We start from the raw sequence: 18822 nt of genomic DNA on the forward strand, positions 1-18822 counted from the left end.
CTGGCCAACCTTCAGGTGTCTCACAGGTCTATGCATGAAAGCTAACACTTTTGGATGAAAGGACAGAAAAATCAATAAACCATTGGATTGGATCACAGACATGTTTTACAACTACTCAGCCCTCCCAAAAGAGATACACAGCATTGAATTGTCTGTAGGTTTAATCCTTTAATCAGCCAGGACTTCTAAGAGGAAATCCAAAGTGTTTGGAATGTCATTCTTAAAATTGGAATTTCATTAAGTGGCAGTGCTCTTGTGTTGCAATTACTCAGGTTTTTTGAGCCCACTGTGTTCCAGATGCTTGCTACAATAATTGCTCACGTAACTGGAACATGCTGTTCATGCCTGGAAAAGTCCATCACCAATATAACTACAGTCAGTCAGTCACACCATCAACAGATATTGAAGTCCTTTAGGTTAGCAGAACACTGTCTGAGTTCAAGGGAGCATTGGTATGACATTGATTTGAATGTGAATGTAGGAGCCATATCATACTTGGCCTGTAGGTCATACGAAATTTAAACTTTAAGTTCAGTGGGAGGCCACAGAAAGGCTTTAAAGAGTGGGAAAAGATGACCAGATTGCTATTTTTTTTTTCTTTTTTAAAATAAATTTATTTATTTATTTTTGGCTGTGTTGGGTCTTCGTTTCTGTGCGAGGGCTTTCTCTAGTTGCGGTGAGCAGGGGCCACTCTTCGTCGCGGTGCGCGGGCTTCTCACTGTCGCGGCCTCTCTTGTTGCAGAGCACAGGCTCCAGACGCGCAGGCTCAGTAGTTGTGACTCACGGGCTTAGTTGCTCCGCGGCGTGTGGGATCTTCCCAGACCAGGGCTCAAACCCGTGTCCCCTGCATTGGCAGGCAGATTCTTAACCACTGCGCCACCAGGGAAGCCCCAGATTGCTATTTTTAAAAAGATTATAATGGTAGTAGCACAGAGGGTGGCTTGAGGGAAGCAAGATGAGATGGTGACAGAGATGTCAGAGGCACTGCCCTAGGCCAGACCAGGTTGATGTGAGGTTAGATGGGAGAGGTTTATAGGACTTAGTGATTGATTCGGTTTGGGGAGAAAAGAGAGGAATGGCATCAAGGAAGACTCAGAGCTCAAGCAATGGCAATAGCACTTACTAAGCCTGGTGACATTGAAGATCAGGGTATTGGGCATTGAATGATATTATAATGGGAAGAGATCTTACAAGTGTGTAGCATAACCATGGAGGAAACTGAAGCCCAAAGAGGTACGTTGGCTTCCTCAGTGTCACAGTGTGTCAGCAGTCGAGCTCAGACTTAAGTCTGTATCTCCTGATTCATAGCCCAGGACTGCTGAAATGGATAGCTCCATTGAAAAGTTTTAATGAGCAGCATCTAATGTGGAATCCTACTGAAAGGTGGATTTACAGTGAAGTTAATGAAGCTTAAGATTCAGAGCCTTCGTAGGCATGGGCTCCTGTGAGTGCTAGGAGTTTTGGGGAGTTGTAGATTGTTTCAGGTGGACCGAGGAAGCGAGGTTGCAATCAGAAAACATTTGTATTTCCTCATTTCTGCCAAACTGCCTAAAGGTGTCTCAGGAGAAAAATACGCAAATCTTTAAGGCACTGGTAATTCGTTGTGATCTAATTTGTCATTCTAATAAAATTTGACTGTTAAATCTCATTTTATTAATAATTTTGTATTATTTTTCTTAACGTGAGGCCCGCAAATCGTATGGCTTTCATTCCCACAAGACCTGGGTCTATGCCTGGTCCTTCTGTTACCTCTTTAACTCTCTGGGCTCAGAACTGGCCCAATCCAGTCCTTCCTCCTGTACCTAGGAACTCCTGCTTCATACCCCAAATCAGTATGTGGTTTGTTAAGATTGTTCTTTATTCTCAAAACTCCTTATTCAAAAATTGATCCTTCTAAAAGTGTAACCTACACCATTTGTCAGATGAGGTGGCTGAAGTTAGATAATCTTTCCAGTCCCTTCCAATTTTGTCCTAAGTTCCCTTTCAAAGAGTGGCAAAATGCTGATTTTTTTTTATAACCACCCACCAGCCATCTAGATGCAATTGTAGAGGATTAGAATTAAAATCATGTAGAAGCATTTTCGTTCCATGACTAAATGACAAGGAACATATAAAAATCACTTAGCTTCTATAGGGTTTTTCCTCCAACACAAACCTTTATTATTTATTATTATATTGGGCTTGGGATTTCGAGATGTTATTTGAATTTCACTTTTAAGCCAGCTTGGTTTAAGCTTTGAATTTTCTTTTAGGCAAATTGTGTCTCACTGCACTTCAGCACTCAGACAAGGCAAATATTAATAAAAGATCTGCTCCTAGAGATGTCAGTGGCTATCGTTTATTTATTTCTCTTCTTTCTGGTCCACATTAAGACTTTCCCAGAGTAAAGGAAAATATCTGAACTTAGCTTATTTGAACTATCTCTAGTGTTTCAGTGTGTTATTCTTGTTGCTTTCGTTAGTTGCACTGGTTGGTAAATGAGAAGAGAAAATGAAAAAAAATAGAACGCTTACATTCTTTTCATATTTTATTCAGGTGTCTTACTGAGGTTCATGTTCTGATGCTTGGATCACCAATATATGCATATCTTTATTTAGCTTTCTGTGTGTTGTGTTAACCTTGAAAACTAATATTTTTAAAAAATTGACTTGGGGCTTCCCTGGTGGCACAGTGGTTGAGAGTCCACCTGCTGATGCAGGGGACACGGGTTCCTGCCCCGGTCCGGGAAGATCCCACGTGCTGCGGAGCAGCTGGGCCCGTGAGCCATGGCCGCTGAGCCTGCGCGTCCGGAGCCTGTGCTCCGCAACGGGAGAGACCACAACAGTGAGAGGCCCCCGTACCGCAAAAAAAAAAAAAAAAATTGGCTTAACCTCTTCAGACCCATGAATAACTGCATAAAGCCCAATATGGAGAAGTGGAAAGGGAAAGTCTTGCTTCATTTCTTTCTTTTGAAGCTAAATATAAGGAGACATATGAACAGAAGGGCCCCTCATCATTAACATGCTGTTTGCTGTTTAACGGTACGTTCACCTTGTGTGTGGGCTCTTGCCTAGGAAGAGTCTTAATACTTAGATAGCATCTATACTTGAGACAGTGATTTGAGAGCTTGCAGAGCTATTTCTCAGATCAGCGCCTCAAAGAAGTTGAAAGGAAGGGAATTTCTCCATTATTCACATGCCCTCTGTCTCCCTCCTGCCAAACTCAGTTTTGTACCCCTTTTACTTCAGCATATGGAAGGTTTCCTCTGTTTTGCTTTCCAGATTTCCAGAGAGAAGATACTGCAAGAAATATTTTTTTTATTGTTTTGCAGCTCTGAATTAACAATTCTCTGCATTATTTGTGTTTCTTTCAGTAAGTACCAGGTGACCTAATTTGAATAGGGACTACCTCAAAGGAGGATGGTTGGGATATCATGTCCATTCCCTTCAGCACTAGGAGGGGAATGAGGACAACGTGGTGTAGAGTTTGTTTCTTTAATTATGAAATGATGGACTTGCAGAGGACATTTCCAATAGGTTCCTTGCACTGTAGCACTCCAGACCACCCACTGAGCTGCTAGCCTCTCTCCCGCCCCATGCTCTAGCCTCAGTTGCTTTCATATCTTGAAGCTTTGGCTTTGGATCTCCAGTTCTTTTTAATATTTCTATTTTACTATTGTTTTAATATTTTCTGTTTCCCTGTCTAATGAGGTTTCATCTTGAATATGCATTTTCCTCATATTTTGTGCAATCATTTTATCTTGATACTCTTCTGGGATGACACTGGTGCCGATATCTTGCTGTTTTCTAGAAAAAAATATATCATTTAATTTCGCGTCTCCCTACTTCCTTTGCTGTAACACAGAAGATTGAAATGGAGTATAATTTAGGGCAGAGTAATTTACTTAAAGGAAGAAGCGTATGAAATGGTCAACTATCCACTAGATATGGATCTATGTTTGGAAAATTATCCTCTTTTTTATTATTCAGAAAAGAGGAGGAGGAGAAGGAAAGAAAAAATATAGGAATGAAGTGTCATCAGTCAGTCTGTCTGGCTTGACACTGTAAGATAACTAGATTTTGGAGAGAGTACTTTTTATTTTTTTCTGAGTTGGTAGCATCCCTCACCTTGGGGAATTGAAGAGCAAGGTGATGATGAAAGGTTCTATATTCAGGGTTTGCATCCAAAAGCAACTTAGGTCTGGTGGGTTTGACAAGCTTGGATTTGTTTGCTAAATATAATGACTTGGCTCTAGGATTAGAGCGTAATAGCTTTTATTTAAAGCATTTCTTGTTACTAACAAGAAAGAACTTGACTTTCAGCAGACAGGTGGCAAGAGATGTGCGTTGCTTCCAGTGAGAGCTACAGTTTTCCTCATGTGCAAACTGCTGGGACAGTGTCCCACAGCTCCTGGGCCAGCCTTATATGCTGCAAATGACCTCTACAGGGAAACAGACTCAAAGGAAGGGCATAGCAAATTTTACTAAAAAACCTTCCACTTCCATAAAGGATCTTCTGTATGCTGCAGTTTGCCCTGTGTCTAGTGTTGATTAGGTTATCTGCATGCCCTGTTTGTGTCTCCGTCTCTGTTGACTGTCTTGTCTTTTAAGTTCCCTGGTGGGGGGGGGGGGGGCGTCCAGTGACTGTTTAACTCACACCATTTCAGTGTCATGCAGAGGATATCATATGAATAAACATTACATTAAATTATGTGCGGGCTTTTACAAAACATGAAGGTCATTTGGGGATTAAGGACTTTCCAGAGGCAAAAATCTACTAACTGCTTTCTAGCTGGCCCTGTACCCCAAATTCATCCCACTCTTTCTACTGTTTTTTTTTTTTTTTTTTTTTTGCAGTACGCGGGCCTCTCACTGTTGTGGCCTCTCCCGTTGCGGAGCACAGGCTCCTGACGCGCAGGCTCAGCGGTCATGGCTCACGGGCCCAGCCACTCCGCGGCATGTGGGATCTTCCCAGACCGGGGCACGAACCCGTGTCCCCTGCATCGGCAGGCGGACTCTCAACCACTGAGCCTCCAGGGAAGCCCTCTACTGGTTTTTCATTTCAACTTGTGTTTGTATGTGCTGGATTACTTCCATCTGATGACTTCAAGTGCACGTGTGGTTGTGTGTGCCTGCATGGTATCAACCTTTCAGTTTCCCTCTGGGGCTTCTTAATCTAGTTTAGCAATTATTGATTTCTCTGGCCTTTGGTAACTCAAATGGAGCACAATTATACATTCACGTAAACCTCCTGAAAATGTTGATATAATAACACATTCTGTTGAAATTTGCAGTTAGATGTATGCACATTCATTGTCAGGAACTCCTAATCCCGGGACAGCCAAATTCTGTTGTGAGTTAAGTAGAAGGATCACCTCCTCAAAAAAGGATTTCACCAGGGTTCAACAATTTAAAAAAAATTGTTTTTAAAATGACAAATAAAAATGTCATTGATCTGAGGTCAGTAAAAAGGTAAAACTCAAGTTTGTCCATTATAAGGAAAAAATATTCCAGGAATTTCTGGAAGAAGGCAGAAAAAGGGATGAGTTTGTGATCAGTACCTTGTCTGATAGGTAACAGGACTTCAATACTATTGAACTGAATGTAAAGTGAGGATCCTTCAGTGGTTCTGCCTTGCCTCTAGCAACGATCGTACCCATATTAAGCTGTATACCATGGGGAAAGTTAAGCACAGTGAATAAGAGTCTGTATCTAATGTGAGTTAAACTTGTCCCCCACTTACTAGCTGAGTACTTTAAGTTACTTAGCTTTGATGTTCTCATCAGGAAAAAAAAAAAAAAATCATGTAAGTACTTGAAATGCCCTTAATAATGAAATTTGTCTGGCATACAAAGTAGGTATCCGCAAAATGCTAGATGTTATTGATAATAGCAACTGCTTACATTTGCACAGTATTTTAAAATTTACAGAGAGTTTTCCCACTTCCTACCGTGGTTGCTTCCCAAAACTCTACAAGGTAAAAAAGCAAGATAACATTATCTTCTCATTTGACTGATATTTATTTATTTATTTAAATAAGAGCGGTCAATTCAGTATTTAAGGGCTTTATTCAGGGTGAAGCAGTGGCAGATACTAACTGTAGTGGCCACTCCCCACTTTTTCTTTGCTGGCAGAGCCCACCTTGTTTTCTCAGTTTTTAATGCACATGCTTGGCATGTGGTTGAATCCTGGTCATTGAAACTGCAGAGATTTTGTCGGTAGGCCTTTTGGGAAAGGGTTTCCTTTCTAATTTAAAACAAAGCAAAACAAAAGCATACATAGACACTAGAGGCTCTTTTTTTCTTTGCTGGAAGTAGCTGTGTCTGCACGTTCTGCAAAGAAGTGTCACAGCCTCCTTGCTAACACGAGGGCAGGTAGCACCCTGTGTTGTCAGAAAGGATATATGTGTATCCCTTGGGTCCTTGATGACATTGTTAGGCTAACTTAGTCGTGGAACCCCATCAACTCTGGACCTCTTGTTACATGAGATAACACATCTGTTATTATTTGAGTCATTTTTAATACTCCGTTTCTCATGCTAAAGACATGCTAACAGATATGGTGGCTAAACCGAGAGTCAAAATCTGGTCTCCTGCTGATTGCAAAGCCTTTGTTCTTTTCAGCAAAGCACGCTGCCATCCTAATATTAAGGCCCTTCACAGTAGAGCCGAATGTATCTCTCTATTCTGATATTTGTGTGTTTCTGCTGTTGCCGAAAACCCAGCCTCTGTTCACCGGTGCCGAACAGAAACGCGGAGATAGCTTTGGAGGAGAAGAAGAGAGTAGCTGTATTGCTTTGCCAGGCAAAGGGGGCCACAGCAGGCTAACGCTCTCAAGACTGTGTCCCTCTTCCTGGGAAATAAGAAGGGGTCTTATAGTTTCAGGGTGGAAAATAGGGCTCTAGATAAGGCTCAGGGCTGATGCCTTGCATTCCTCTTTTCTCCTGGAGACATTGAGATCATTAGGGCTGGCGTCAGGTGGTTCCGGAACAGGTTCCAGTAGTCCTCAAGGTTATCATTCCATGACCTTCTTTCTGGAATGAAGAATTCTCACAAAGGAATGGAATGTTAGGGAGTTTTGTCTTGGAGAAGTAAACATCAGGTGTATAGTACAGCTTTAACTAGGGGGCAATCATTTTCAGAGTTCAATTAAGCAAGAAAGAGGAGGAAAAAACATCCGTAGGAGACCGGTTGAATGGGTGGAAAGAATAAGGGCTAACATAATGGGGGGGCCTCGACCAGTTCCTACTACAGCACTGCCCATAATCTAAGCTTGAGCTCAATCTGGGGACCTGTTCTCTTTGTTGCTCTGTGAGCTTTCACATCTCTGGATGCCTATCCTCATTCTCCCTTCCCTTAGAGTATCATCTCTATAGCCTCTCAAGTCCGTCAGAGTCACACACATCCTTCGGGATTTATCTTGAATGCCTCCTTTTGTAAGAAGCTCTTGCTGAGGATGTTTTTCTTTCTTGCTCTCTAAAAGATTATAAACACTTTTCTCCTGCCACATACCTTTTTCTTCCTTATTTTGTAACCACCTTTGTACAGCTCTGCCTCTCCACTAGACTGTGAGTTTCCAGGAACTGGTACTGAGTCTCATTTTCCCTTTGTGTCCTGATAGCACGTATTTTTTATTCCTGCCTCTTAAGAAGACATAATAAATGTTTATTGAATTAAATGTGTGGAATTTTAGAGCTGAAAGTTCTTTCTTCGTAACAAAGCTCCCGTTTTCTGGGAATTACAGAAGGTTCTTATCCTTGGATTCATGACCCCCGTAGGATTCAGGAGATCAGTGAAATCATTATATTCATTGTTTTATGCTCACAACTTTTATTAGATCAGATTCTTAAAGAATTCATGGCTCCTTAAAAGAATGAGAACCTCTGTTTAAGTTGGAAGGTTGAATAAGGCTTTCTGAACCAAAGACACAATCTGGAACATGCGTATTATAGGGAAACCACTGTTGTGAGTTTTCTTCATTTCCCTAAAACTGGAGTGCAAAGAAGACAACCAAAAACAAAACAACTTTCTGGCTGTTGAATACCCCTCTTCTATCTTATCCAACCCTTTGATTCCCATGAAAGATTGTTCCACATCTCTTCAGGGCCCTTATTATTCTGTCTCCGTATTCGCTTCCATCCACATCTTTATAAACATCCAACCTAATGTCTCTGGCAAGCTGGTGCAGTGAGCAGAGAGGGGACACTCAAGACTGGGCAATGAGGGGACACCAGGGCCTTCAGGAAGCTGGTGGGGGGAGGATGTGGGTAGCCAGCTGCAGCCCCTGAACCGAACATCTTCCATGTGGTTGTGCTAATGCTCGTGCAAGCTTGACTATGGCCCCCTTCAGGAGAGAGGGCTTACGAACACTGGCAGGGTTGAGTTCTGATGAGCCGCCCGGAGCCTTACGAGGATGGAACCATCTGCCCACGCTCCCCCTGAATCACTGATGACTGAGAGCATTACAAAAGAAAATGTCGTTTCATAGACGGGGACCCGTGTCACCCTCTTCATTATTCAGGATTTGGAGCTATAGACCCTTAGGAATGAAAAGACTTTAGGGTCTTGTAGCCAAAGTGCTCACTGTTAAGAAGCCCACTTATGTTGCCCCTGAGATTAGATTCTACCTCCACATTTGGACACAGAGTGAGAAAAAGAACAATGAAAATCGTTAATAATTGAAAAATGAGGAGACATGTCCTACTTTTCTAAGATTTCCCTGAGGTGAAGGAGGGATGAGATGAAGGCCAGTGGCCAGGCCAGATGTCCCAGTGCAACTCAGATCTCCCTGAATGTCCACTAGTTCTCCCAGAGCTACCCGAAATTCATAGTTTAAGAAGAATAGGAAGCTTGCTCTGCAGACTCCTTCAGAAAAGATTTTCATTAGTCCGCTGCTACCAAGCAGGTTGCTACTCACAAGCAAAGTAATTAGGAGAGGCCACTCCAGGGAGGATTGCACATTCCTTCTTAGGGGATGAAGGAAGGGGAGCTGCATTGACTCCCCCACCCCACCTTCCATCCTCCTTCCTCTGGGGCACATGCTTTAAGTTAGCAAAGGATGAAAACACTATGTTCTTTCCTTAGGAAAATGAATGAGGGATTCCTGTGCTACTACTTGGGAAGGATAGAGTAAATTTTGGTTTGTTGCAGTCTAATAATCGATTTAGGGACAGTTTTAAAGGTACACTGTGGAGAATCAGGTTTCTGGGAAGGCGTTTTAGGTGTTCCTTATATGTTTGGAGTTTCATTTCTCAATTATATTTTTATGTTAAAAAAAACCACCCGCTGTCACATTCTAAGGTGTAACCTGTCTCAACACTCGGCATAATGGAGACTTCTGCTATGTTAACTTAGCCTGCTGCCTGCTGTATTCATTCATTCTAATCCAGACCCAGATATAAGGCTTGCCCTGCCATTTTGATACTCATTTTTACGGGTTTTTGCTATTTTACACTAAAATGACTGGTAGTCGTCCATGTACAGTCTCCCCTCCGTATCCATAGGTTCTGCATCCCTGAATTCAATCATCCACTGGTCGAAAATATTTGGAAAAAAATCTAGAATTTTCCAAAAACAAATCTTGAATTTGCCACGCGGTGATGACTATTTACATAGCACTTACATTGTGTGAGGTATCGTAAGTAATTTAGAGATGATTTAAAGTCTATGAGAGGATGTTCATAGTTTATATCCAAATACTATGCCATTTTGCATAAGGGACTTGAGCATCCATGGATTTTGGTATCCACAGGGGGTCCTGGAACCAATCCCCCGTGGATACCAAGGACAGCTGTGCTAGTGTCTCTGTCTCTATGCTTTTGCTGTGTAACTGAGAGCAGAAAGAAGTTGGGGTTAGCAGAGGGGAGGAATGAATTGGCATCTTCCTTTCCCAGGGTCCATTGTGATTTTTTTCCCCCAACTTTGTTGAGGAATACTTGGCAAATCAAACAATGTATTTAGAGTATACAACGAGATGCTTTAATACAAATATACATTGTGTAATGATTGCTAAGATCAAGATCTCTCTCTCTTTTTTGGTGAGAATGCTTAAGATCTACTCTCAGAAAGTTTTGAATATATAATATTGTACTATTAACTATGGTCACCGTGCTGTACAATAGATCCTCAGAACTTATAACTGAAGGTTTGTGCCCTTTGACCTACATCTCACTTCCCCCCTCCTTGCAGCCCCTAACCACCACCATTCTATTCTGTTTCTATGAGATCATTTTTTGTTTGTTTTAGATTCTGCATATAAATGATACAGTATTTATATTTCTTTATCTGGCTTATTTTGCCAACAAAATGCCCTCCAGGTTCATCTGTGTTGGCACAAATGGCAGGATTTCATTTTTTATGGCTGAATAATATTCCATTGTGTGGACTGCTATACTACATTTTCCTTTTTTAAAAATTTATTTTATTGAAGGATAGTTGATTTACAATGTTGTTTTAATTTCTACTGTACAGCACAGTGATTCAGTTATATATATATATATAAACACACACACACACACACACATACTGTATTTCTTTTTGATACTCTTTTCCCTTATGGTTTATCACAGGATATTGAATGTAGTTCCCTGTGCTACATAGGGACCTTATTTATCCATCCTATATATAATAGTTTTCATCTACTACTCCTAAACTCCCAATCCATCTCTCCCCACCCTTGCCTCCCCCTTGGCAGCCACAAGTTTGCTCTCTATGTCTGTGAGACTGTTTCTGTTTCATAGATAAGTTCATTTGTGTCATATGCTAGATTCCGGTTATAAGTGATACCATAGGGTATTTGTCTTTCTGACTTACTTCACTTAGTATGATAATCTCTAGGCCATCCATGTTGCTGCAGATGGCATTAGGAATACTACATTTTCTTTATGTGATGATTTCTTAATACCTATATACAGAGGGGCAGGTGAGAGGCTGGAATTAGTGGAATTATTCAGTGGGAGCTTTCGGAGACCCTGGAAAAAGAGGTAATAGTTTGTTGAGCTCATTGCTCGGGAGGAAGCCACAAAGGAAGCTTCATTCCCTTGAAGACCCTCATTTATCCCTGCACAGAGCCTGGCACAGTTTCTGGTGCCCTCTTATCCTCCAAGGAATGAGTGATTTGAAAACAGCAGCTTGGTGGATAGGCTTCAACATCCTCTTTATAAGTATGGAGAAAATGAAGTTCCTCCTCGCCCTCCCCCGCCCACCCGCCCAGAAGCTTTATGAGCAGTGGATATGGCAGGAAGGAGCCACAGCAAAAGAACAGGACTGGTGACTTGGGGTGACAGCAGCTCCTAGACTGGTTGGGGGATCCTTATACATGTCACTGTGGGAAGTCCCAGAAATAAGTGGGCACTGAGGTAGTGACACAGTGTAGGTAGAGGTTGTCTAGTCATAGATATTTAGATTATAGCTATTTAAAGAAAATATCCTAAGATTTAAAGAGGAACCTAAAAAAGGTATTACCATATGGTCACGACTTATTGTTTTGAATCAAGGATATTTTGGTACTATATCATGAGAACAAGATATAGGAAAAAAACAAGATGTTCACAGATATTCCATTTTGTGTGAAAGTATTTATCAGAACAGCCTTGTTCTCATTGATTGGATTTACAATTAAATGCTGTACACTTGGACTCGGAATTAAATCTATACGTGAAAATTGTTTACCAAATGAATAAAAATAACGATTTATATATATTTTTAAGTATTTATAACATTTCACTTGATCAATAAATTCCAGTGATTTTTTGTTTGTTTGTTTGAAAAATACACAAAAATGGTAGACAGTAGAACCAGACTAGGCAGACAATTGCGTTTACCTCTTTTTCTCATCTAAGGGTGGTAGCTTTGGCTGTGGCCCTTTAACAGATGCTAATTCTGTAGAACAGTATTGCTAATTAACCAGAGCAGAAAAACAAACAAACAACAGCAAATCCGACCTAATATAATGACTGTCACCATCCCGAAGGAAGGTGGTAGGTAAATAATGCATGTAGACAGGAAAGGGAAACGAAGAGGGGAAAAGCTTCAAATAATCGATTGAAAACATAACTAAAGGTCAGCAGTTCTCCCTTCTTTCTTGCTCTCTTTCTGAAAACAGAAAGATTAGATTGATCCAAGCAGATATGCCTTGAAATGCCGTAAATGACACCTCATCTGGTGCAGTATCGACAAACTGCCTGAGTGTATCACTGGCATTTTCGTTTTACTAGCCCAGCAAGAAGAGTCAGGGAGTGGATTTTTACCTCCCTGCCCGCCTGCCTGTGAATTGCTTGAACACCTTCTGTGTATGTGTGAGGGGTTCCACACCATTACACGCTGGGTTAAAAAGGTTCCTTCTCTGGGGCTCCAGTGAATTCCCTCCTCAGATGGATGGGAGGGGCAGTTTGTGACCAGCTGAACTTCATTATTCAGTTTACTTGTAGCAGGAGAGCAACTACCTAGAAATGCTTTATGCCCACACACCCATTTTCTTGGTGGGGGATTTATAGGCCTGTTCCGCAAAATCATATCGAGGTGGGGCAGTGACATCACTGTGTCTTCACACAGCCACCCCGCTGCCGCTGATCAGCATTCCTGGGATGGCGGTGATTGAAATTTAGCACTTCAAGGGACTTAATTGGCACACGGATCTGTTAAGCATATGCCCCCACCGCAGGCCTGCCATCTGACGTGCCCATGGGGTGCCCAGAGCCTCACACGTGCTTACGTTTTGCTAAAGAAGTAAGTTTTGAACAGATCCTTGAAGGAGGCCGGGCAGCGGTTAAGGAGATGGGTGGCCTTAGAGCACAGGTCCTCAGATTTCTGCCTGTCTTGGAGTGACCGTGGTCCTTCGTTCCCTTGAACTTGGAGCAAACCTAAGGTCATGGAGTTCCAGTTTACTTGCTGTGAAAGAAGTGATCAGAATCTGCTCTTCAGTGAAGCAAGCCCTGTGCTAGCAGAGTAGAACGTGGAAGGATTCAGCACTTCTTGGCATCTTGCTGCCTTGGAATTCGAGGTTAGACTGTTCTGTGCTCACTGTGGCTAGAACTGAGCCCTCGGCCTTCAGAGAAAATCCAGGAAATTGATGTCACCACTTTTCTGCTGAGTTGGAAACAGCAGGACTGGGCCAAATGTTCTAGGTCATGAGTATGAGGAGAGGAATAGGAACCTCAGCAGAAAACAAAGCAGAGCTATTAGGTTCTTTTCATTATGTGAGGAGAGGAGAGCAAATAAGGGCTGAGACCATCCATGGTTAGAAACACACTGCTCTGTTGCATTTTCCCAAGTGTCATGGCACTCCTGTGCTTCACTCAACGCGGCGGAGCCGGGTCATGAGTTTCAGTGGATCCCAGACCACTAGGCCTCATCTGTAGGTATGTTCCCTTTGGGCATCAGGCAAAATCCTGGGCTCCTAGTAAGTTCATAGGAGGTGAATTCTAGAAGAATGAGCTAAGTAGTTTAGCTTCCTCTGAGTGAGGTTGAAAAGAGCAACGGGTTAAACTCAGGGAAGATTTGCCGAGAAGTGAATGAAGCTTAGGTTTCCAAGTCCCTTAACTGCATACCCCCCTTCCCAGGGTGTGGAGATTGAAACTCATAATTTTATATCTTGTTTCTTATGAAGGGCTCCCTAAATTCTGTAAGCTTCAGGACCCCATAAGACAGAGATCTGTGCCTGTTAAAATGCTGTTGCTTTAGTCCTTGTTGCTTCAGTCCAGTGGCTTTCCCAGAAATTGGGAGATCAGAGGAAATAAAGCCAAACCCACAGAGGAGAAGAAGAAAGAGAAGGAGCTAGCATTTAAGAACCCCACGCTAATTGAAGCGTAATTTGCATTTATGACCTAATTTAAGCCCTCACAGCCACCCTTTTTGAGAGAAAGCATGCTGAGGCTCAGAGAGGCTGTTACCTGCCCCGTCTGGCACAGCAAGGAGGGCTGGGACCTGTGTCATTGACCTTCCTCTCTCCCATCCACCTGCTCAGTGGCTGCCTTGCAGGACACATATCTGACAGCTCTGCTAGCCTTCCTGAAAGTGTTAAGCCCACCAGGGTAAGAAATGCCTGGATGGGCAGGTAAGTCTTGCTGCCGGCTGAGAGGGAGAAGGTGAGGGAGGGCATCAGGCTTGAGCCGTTTAAGGGAAGGCACAGGCAAACCCTTCCCCAATCTGTGTAAGCGGATGCTGCAACAACTCATTCGACTGTGTGAAGTGCCCATTAAAGGAATTCTAAGCCCTCCCTTGGGCCATTTCAGTTCTATGAGATTGTCGTTGTTTGAAACTAACCAGGATTTCTTCTTTTGCCTTCAGGTGATTCTCATTTTGACAAAGCTCTATGACTATAACCTGGGGAGCATCACGGAGAGCTCGCTTTGGAGGTAGGGAAGCTGAGCTAATAATTACTGTGTTATTTAAACATGATGTCCTCGGCTGGCTGCTCACCCCCACCCCCGTTTCCTGGTGGGAAGGTTTCTGGTTCCTTGTACTCTTTCTTCCTCTGTCTGCTCTTCGTTTCCCTTAGCGGTGGGTTGGGGTTTATTTCCAGGAAGGCTGGACCCTTCCTTTTTATAAACCTCTTCTTTTGGTCACAGATCCTTTTGCTAAACTGCTTATTAGGTTGTCTTTATGCGTTTTGGTTCCCGTAGTTCTCACTGATCTGTGAGCTTAGTGGGGCAGAAACGAAAGAATAAGGATATCTTTGCAGAGGGGATCAAGGTAATCTCTAGGTCTACAGAACCCAGGCAGGCTACCAGGGCAACATTCTTTCACAGCTTCCCTTCCGTGGTTCTACAGCACAAAGGGGCACACACACACTTACACGCTTGCCTTTATTTCTGGGATTCACACTACTGCATCACACATATAGAGTGCGCAATTAGTACTTTTTCAAATGAATGAACAGATTCTTCAAGGGCAGACTAACTCACTGGATTTAGCACGAAAGAAGGTCCTCAAATGCCCAGGCAGTTATTCTCTCCTCCTTTTTCCTTGGAAACTATACATTCTGTTGTTTCGTTTTGTTTCGTAAAAAAATATTGATTTATCTCACTCCTGATTGGCTCTTCTCCACCAGCCTGTGTCATGGGCCCATGCCCGAACCAATCCCTGAAGTCCAGGAGAGCACGTCCTCTGGTTGGTCAGGCCTGGATCACATGGTGGTCCCTGACCTGGGAGAGGGTGGAGACAAACTCTGGAGATGATATTCACACACGCACACACAGACTAAGTGAGAGTCGTTATACAGAAAGGTGGGAGTGGTCTGTGGGCAGACCAAAGCTAGTGAGTGTCAACCACATAAGATCAGTGGGGGGGTTCCATTACCTGTCAGTTCACATGACCGGGAGAGGCTGCCTCTTGGCTTTCAGTGTCAGTGCTGAGGTCTAGGGAGAAAGACTGCAGTCACCCTGTTTGTGTCAGGTGTCCTGTTTGTGTCAAGTGCAGTCAACAGTGGCTTGGGAGGGAAAGTTGATTTACATGGAAGCAGTTTGGTTTCAGTGCCTGCTTCATATTGGGGATTGCAGTGGTCACACAAGAGGAGGCTCATGGATTGGATAGACACCCCAGAGGAACCTACCAGGCCTCACAAGAAGATTGTTCATTAAATTTCATTTTCACCTGATGTCTGTTTTCTATTAGGCTTGACATTGTGTACAAGAAGCCCCACATAAATTGTCCTGTGCCTTAGGAGAACCCTAGTAGACCAAAGAAAAGGCTAGATTCTGTTCTTTTGTTTGTTGTCAGGCATTTCAATTATTGAGCTCTTTCCCCAAGTAGGAGGTCAATTATGCAGAGTTTCTGCCCCAAGGAAATTTATGTAACTGATTTCAAGTGTGGGAAGTTTGGTAGGAGCCTCAAAAAGTACAGTTCTTTGATACATTAAGGGCCTGACTCCTGCTGTATTGTTTAAATTCAGTACCTATTCATCAGCATCTCTGAGTAAGCTTATGCTTCCTTGGAAAGTTTCTCTAATGTATGTGCATAAATGAAAGTAAAAAACAGCTTTTACTGTGTAGTGCATCTGCCATGTAAAGTGTTGTTGGCATATTAGAAAATTAAAAGATGTGCGGTTCTGTCTCAGTGGGGCAGAGGCAGAGCAGCCGTAACTCCCAGCCTGAGTAGTCCTGGGAAGCGCATATTGGGGGGATGTGAGGAACAGCTTGTCCTGGATTGCTGAAGCTCACGCTCAGCGTGCTTCTTTCTCTCCGATGGGGCACTATTACTGATGCCTCAGTCCAGGAAGAATATTCTTTTCTTATCTTAAGGGAGGGGCTTAGTGAAATAAAAACGGCATCACGTTCCAGTAGTACCAGACCTCCCTTCTGAGGGAGCAGACTCCGTGGGCTTAAGCCTGGGAAAGCGTGGCAAGAATGACCTGCTGACTTTTCCATCTTAGAATCAATTTCACTGGAAGATATATACATACGTATACATATACACACACACGCACGCGTATATACACATAATATACACATGTGTACAAGTAATATGTGTGTGTATATACCCATTTCTATTTGCTTTTCTAACATACCCACAATAGTCATTTGCCATATATGTCATGTTCTACATGTCATATGTGGCAAATGATTCCTGCGGGTGTTCTATGTTATTGCAACTGCTCGTTTTAATACTTTGATGGAAGAGTACATGCCTGAAAAGACAATTTAGAAAAGACGAAAGGAGAAAAGGGAATACGTAGAATACTTCACAATTGCTTTTCGGGGCTGCATTTTTTGAGTGGCTCATGGTGCCCATATTTGGTCTTTAGGGGACATTTTGGGGGTGTTAACGTAGAGGTGGAGAGGGACAGGCCTGGGTGGGTCAAGGATGGGACCAGGAAGAGAGGTCCTCATGATTCCACGTCACCTTGAAGGAGACTAGACTGCTAAGTGTTGACTCATTTTCTCCTGTACCAGCTTGTACAATCTTCTCAGAAAACCCGCCTATGCCAGCCGTCGGGGGCTTCTTAGGGGCACAGGCCAGGTTTCAGAGATACTCAGGGCACTCACAGCACTGAATGCAGGACTTAGCACATAGATAGTGCTCAGTAAGTATCTGGTTTTGCATAGACCAGTGAATACTACAATTTTGTCTCTACTGCATGGTCACTAACATATAACTCTCTTTCTCACTCATTTATTCAACAAACATGAATTGATTAACTCCTCTAGGCCTTATATTGTTCTTACCTAGGGAAGGAAAGTTGGGTGAGTACATAGATCCATAGCATGTAGATTCTGCCTTCCAGGACTTCATTGTTTAGAGAGACAAAGATCTTTGGACAGTTAAAATGAGAGAGAACTGTACTTGCCTGTAACCTGCCTCATGTAATTGTATTGAAGGAGATACTTACGCAGCACCCAGAGCTGCCAGATCCCAGGAGTGTTGCTCCTTTACTTTGCTCATGTGTATATTTTCTCTTCTCAACTAGACTTTACGTCCTTAAACCCAACACCTTGCTGGTTTCATGGTAACGGCAGTGATTGCTGTTGCTCATGAAAATAATGACAATAACAAAAATTAACTTTGATCGAGCACTCATGATGTGTCAGGCACGATGCTCAGTGCTTGACTTGCGTTATTGCATCCTCCCAAAACATTTTTACAGTGTGCCAAGGTCACACGATTGGTCAGTAATAGCCCACACACTTACAGGCGTGTTAGTTATAAACTTCGGTCATTTCACTGCTTATTGATCATCCAGAATCCCATCTGTCTTCTGGGGGATCTTGCTGTACATAAGTAAACAACATTTTAATCATATATATATGTATACATGTATGTATCTCTCTATATATATAATATGATTGTTATATACATATATGTATATTAAAAATAGGGTTTTCAAAGTGCTATGACATTTTGAGCAGCATTTGCCCTATTCCAGAAAAATACTGGGTCACAGGGAAATGGCTTCTTGCCCAACAAATAGATACACGCGCTTTTTGATTGAGCGCATATTCTTTACAACTTTTACCGGCTGAATAGTCCAAAGGGGGCAAGTGGCAAACGTCTCTGGGGTCTTAGAATAGGAGAGAGGCCAAGAAGCAGCTGACCTTGCAGTGATGTTCTAGGGCTCTCGACCTCACGGAATGCACAGACCCTGGCTGACAGAGCGAGATGCCGCTGTACCAAATGAATGAGCTTTGGTTCCCAGTTGGTCTTGCCATTGATTACACCTTAATCCTGGAGCAAGTTGTTGATTTTGTTTTCGTTTTGTGTTGTCGTTCACTCAGGGAGTCAAACTGAGAGGAAAGGGGGATGATCTGACACAGGACAATTAACTACACCTCAACATCTTCTCTACTTTCCAGTGGATTAAGCTGTGAGATTTGGTAGAGCTGGTGATTTTACCATACTGAAGCAAGATAAGCTTAAAGGTTAAGATAAATAAAATGTCAAAATCTAGATACAGTATCTCTGAGAAGAAATTATCATCTTTTTCCCCTCTGTGCCAGGGTAGTCAGCATTCTGCTGAGAGAGGCTTAGCTGGTGAGGAAGCCCTAGGCAATTCTGGAAGGACTAAAGGTGTACTCTCTTAAAGGGATACGCAACCTGCAGTGTGTCTGTTGTAGAGCTTGCCTGGCCTGGCTGATTTCTCGAACTCCCTAGTGTCCTATTTTCTGATCCACATGAAACACAAGTTTCCGAACACATCTCCACGGTTATGTACTTCTCAAGCTGCAATACCTGCTTTTGTGGGATGAAGGAGCATATAGTTAAGGCGGAGAGAATGGGTTAGGCCGTTTGATTCTGCACTGGGAGCCAGCCCTGTTTCCTTGTCACGGGAGTAACTTTGCTTCTCCTTGGATGTTACACACTGCGATTATCAAGAGAAGCTTCCCAGTAGAGTTTTTGTGGAGCGAATGGCT

At 42.8% G+C, this 18822-nt stretch overlaps 1 protein-coding gene across 4 annotated transcripts in view; it reads left to right on the plus strand.

Annotated features, from left to right (window-relative positions):
• SORCS1 (sortilin related VPS10 domain containing receptor 1) overlaps nt 1-18822 on the plus strand; it is a 573760-nt gene that overhangs the window by 175984 nt on the left and 378954 nt on the right. For all 4 annotated transcript variants that reach the window (XM_065894238.1, XM_065894235.1, XM_065894236.1 and 1 more), the window contains exon 2: nt 14264-14331. In XM_065894238.1, the coding sequence (XP_065750310.1) occupies nt 14264-14331 (68 nt within the window). The remainder of the gene's footprint in view (nt 1-14263; nt 14332-18822) is intronic.

Source organism: Phocoena phocoena, chromosome 16, assembly GCF_963924675.1.
Source record: "Phocoena phocoena chromosome 16, mPhoPho1.1, whole genome shotgun sequence".
Taxonomy (NCBI): domain Eukaryota; kingdom Metazoa; phylum Chordata; class Mammalia; order Artiodactyla; family Phocoenidae; genus Phocoena; species Phocoena phocoena.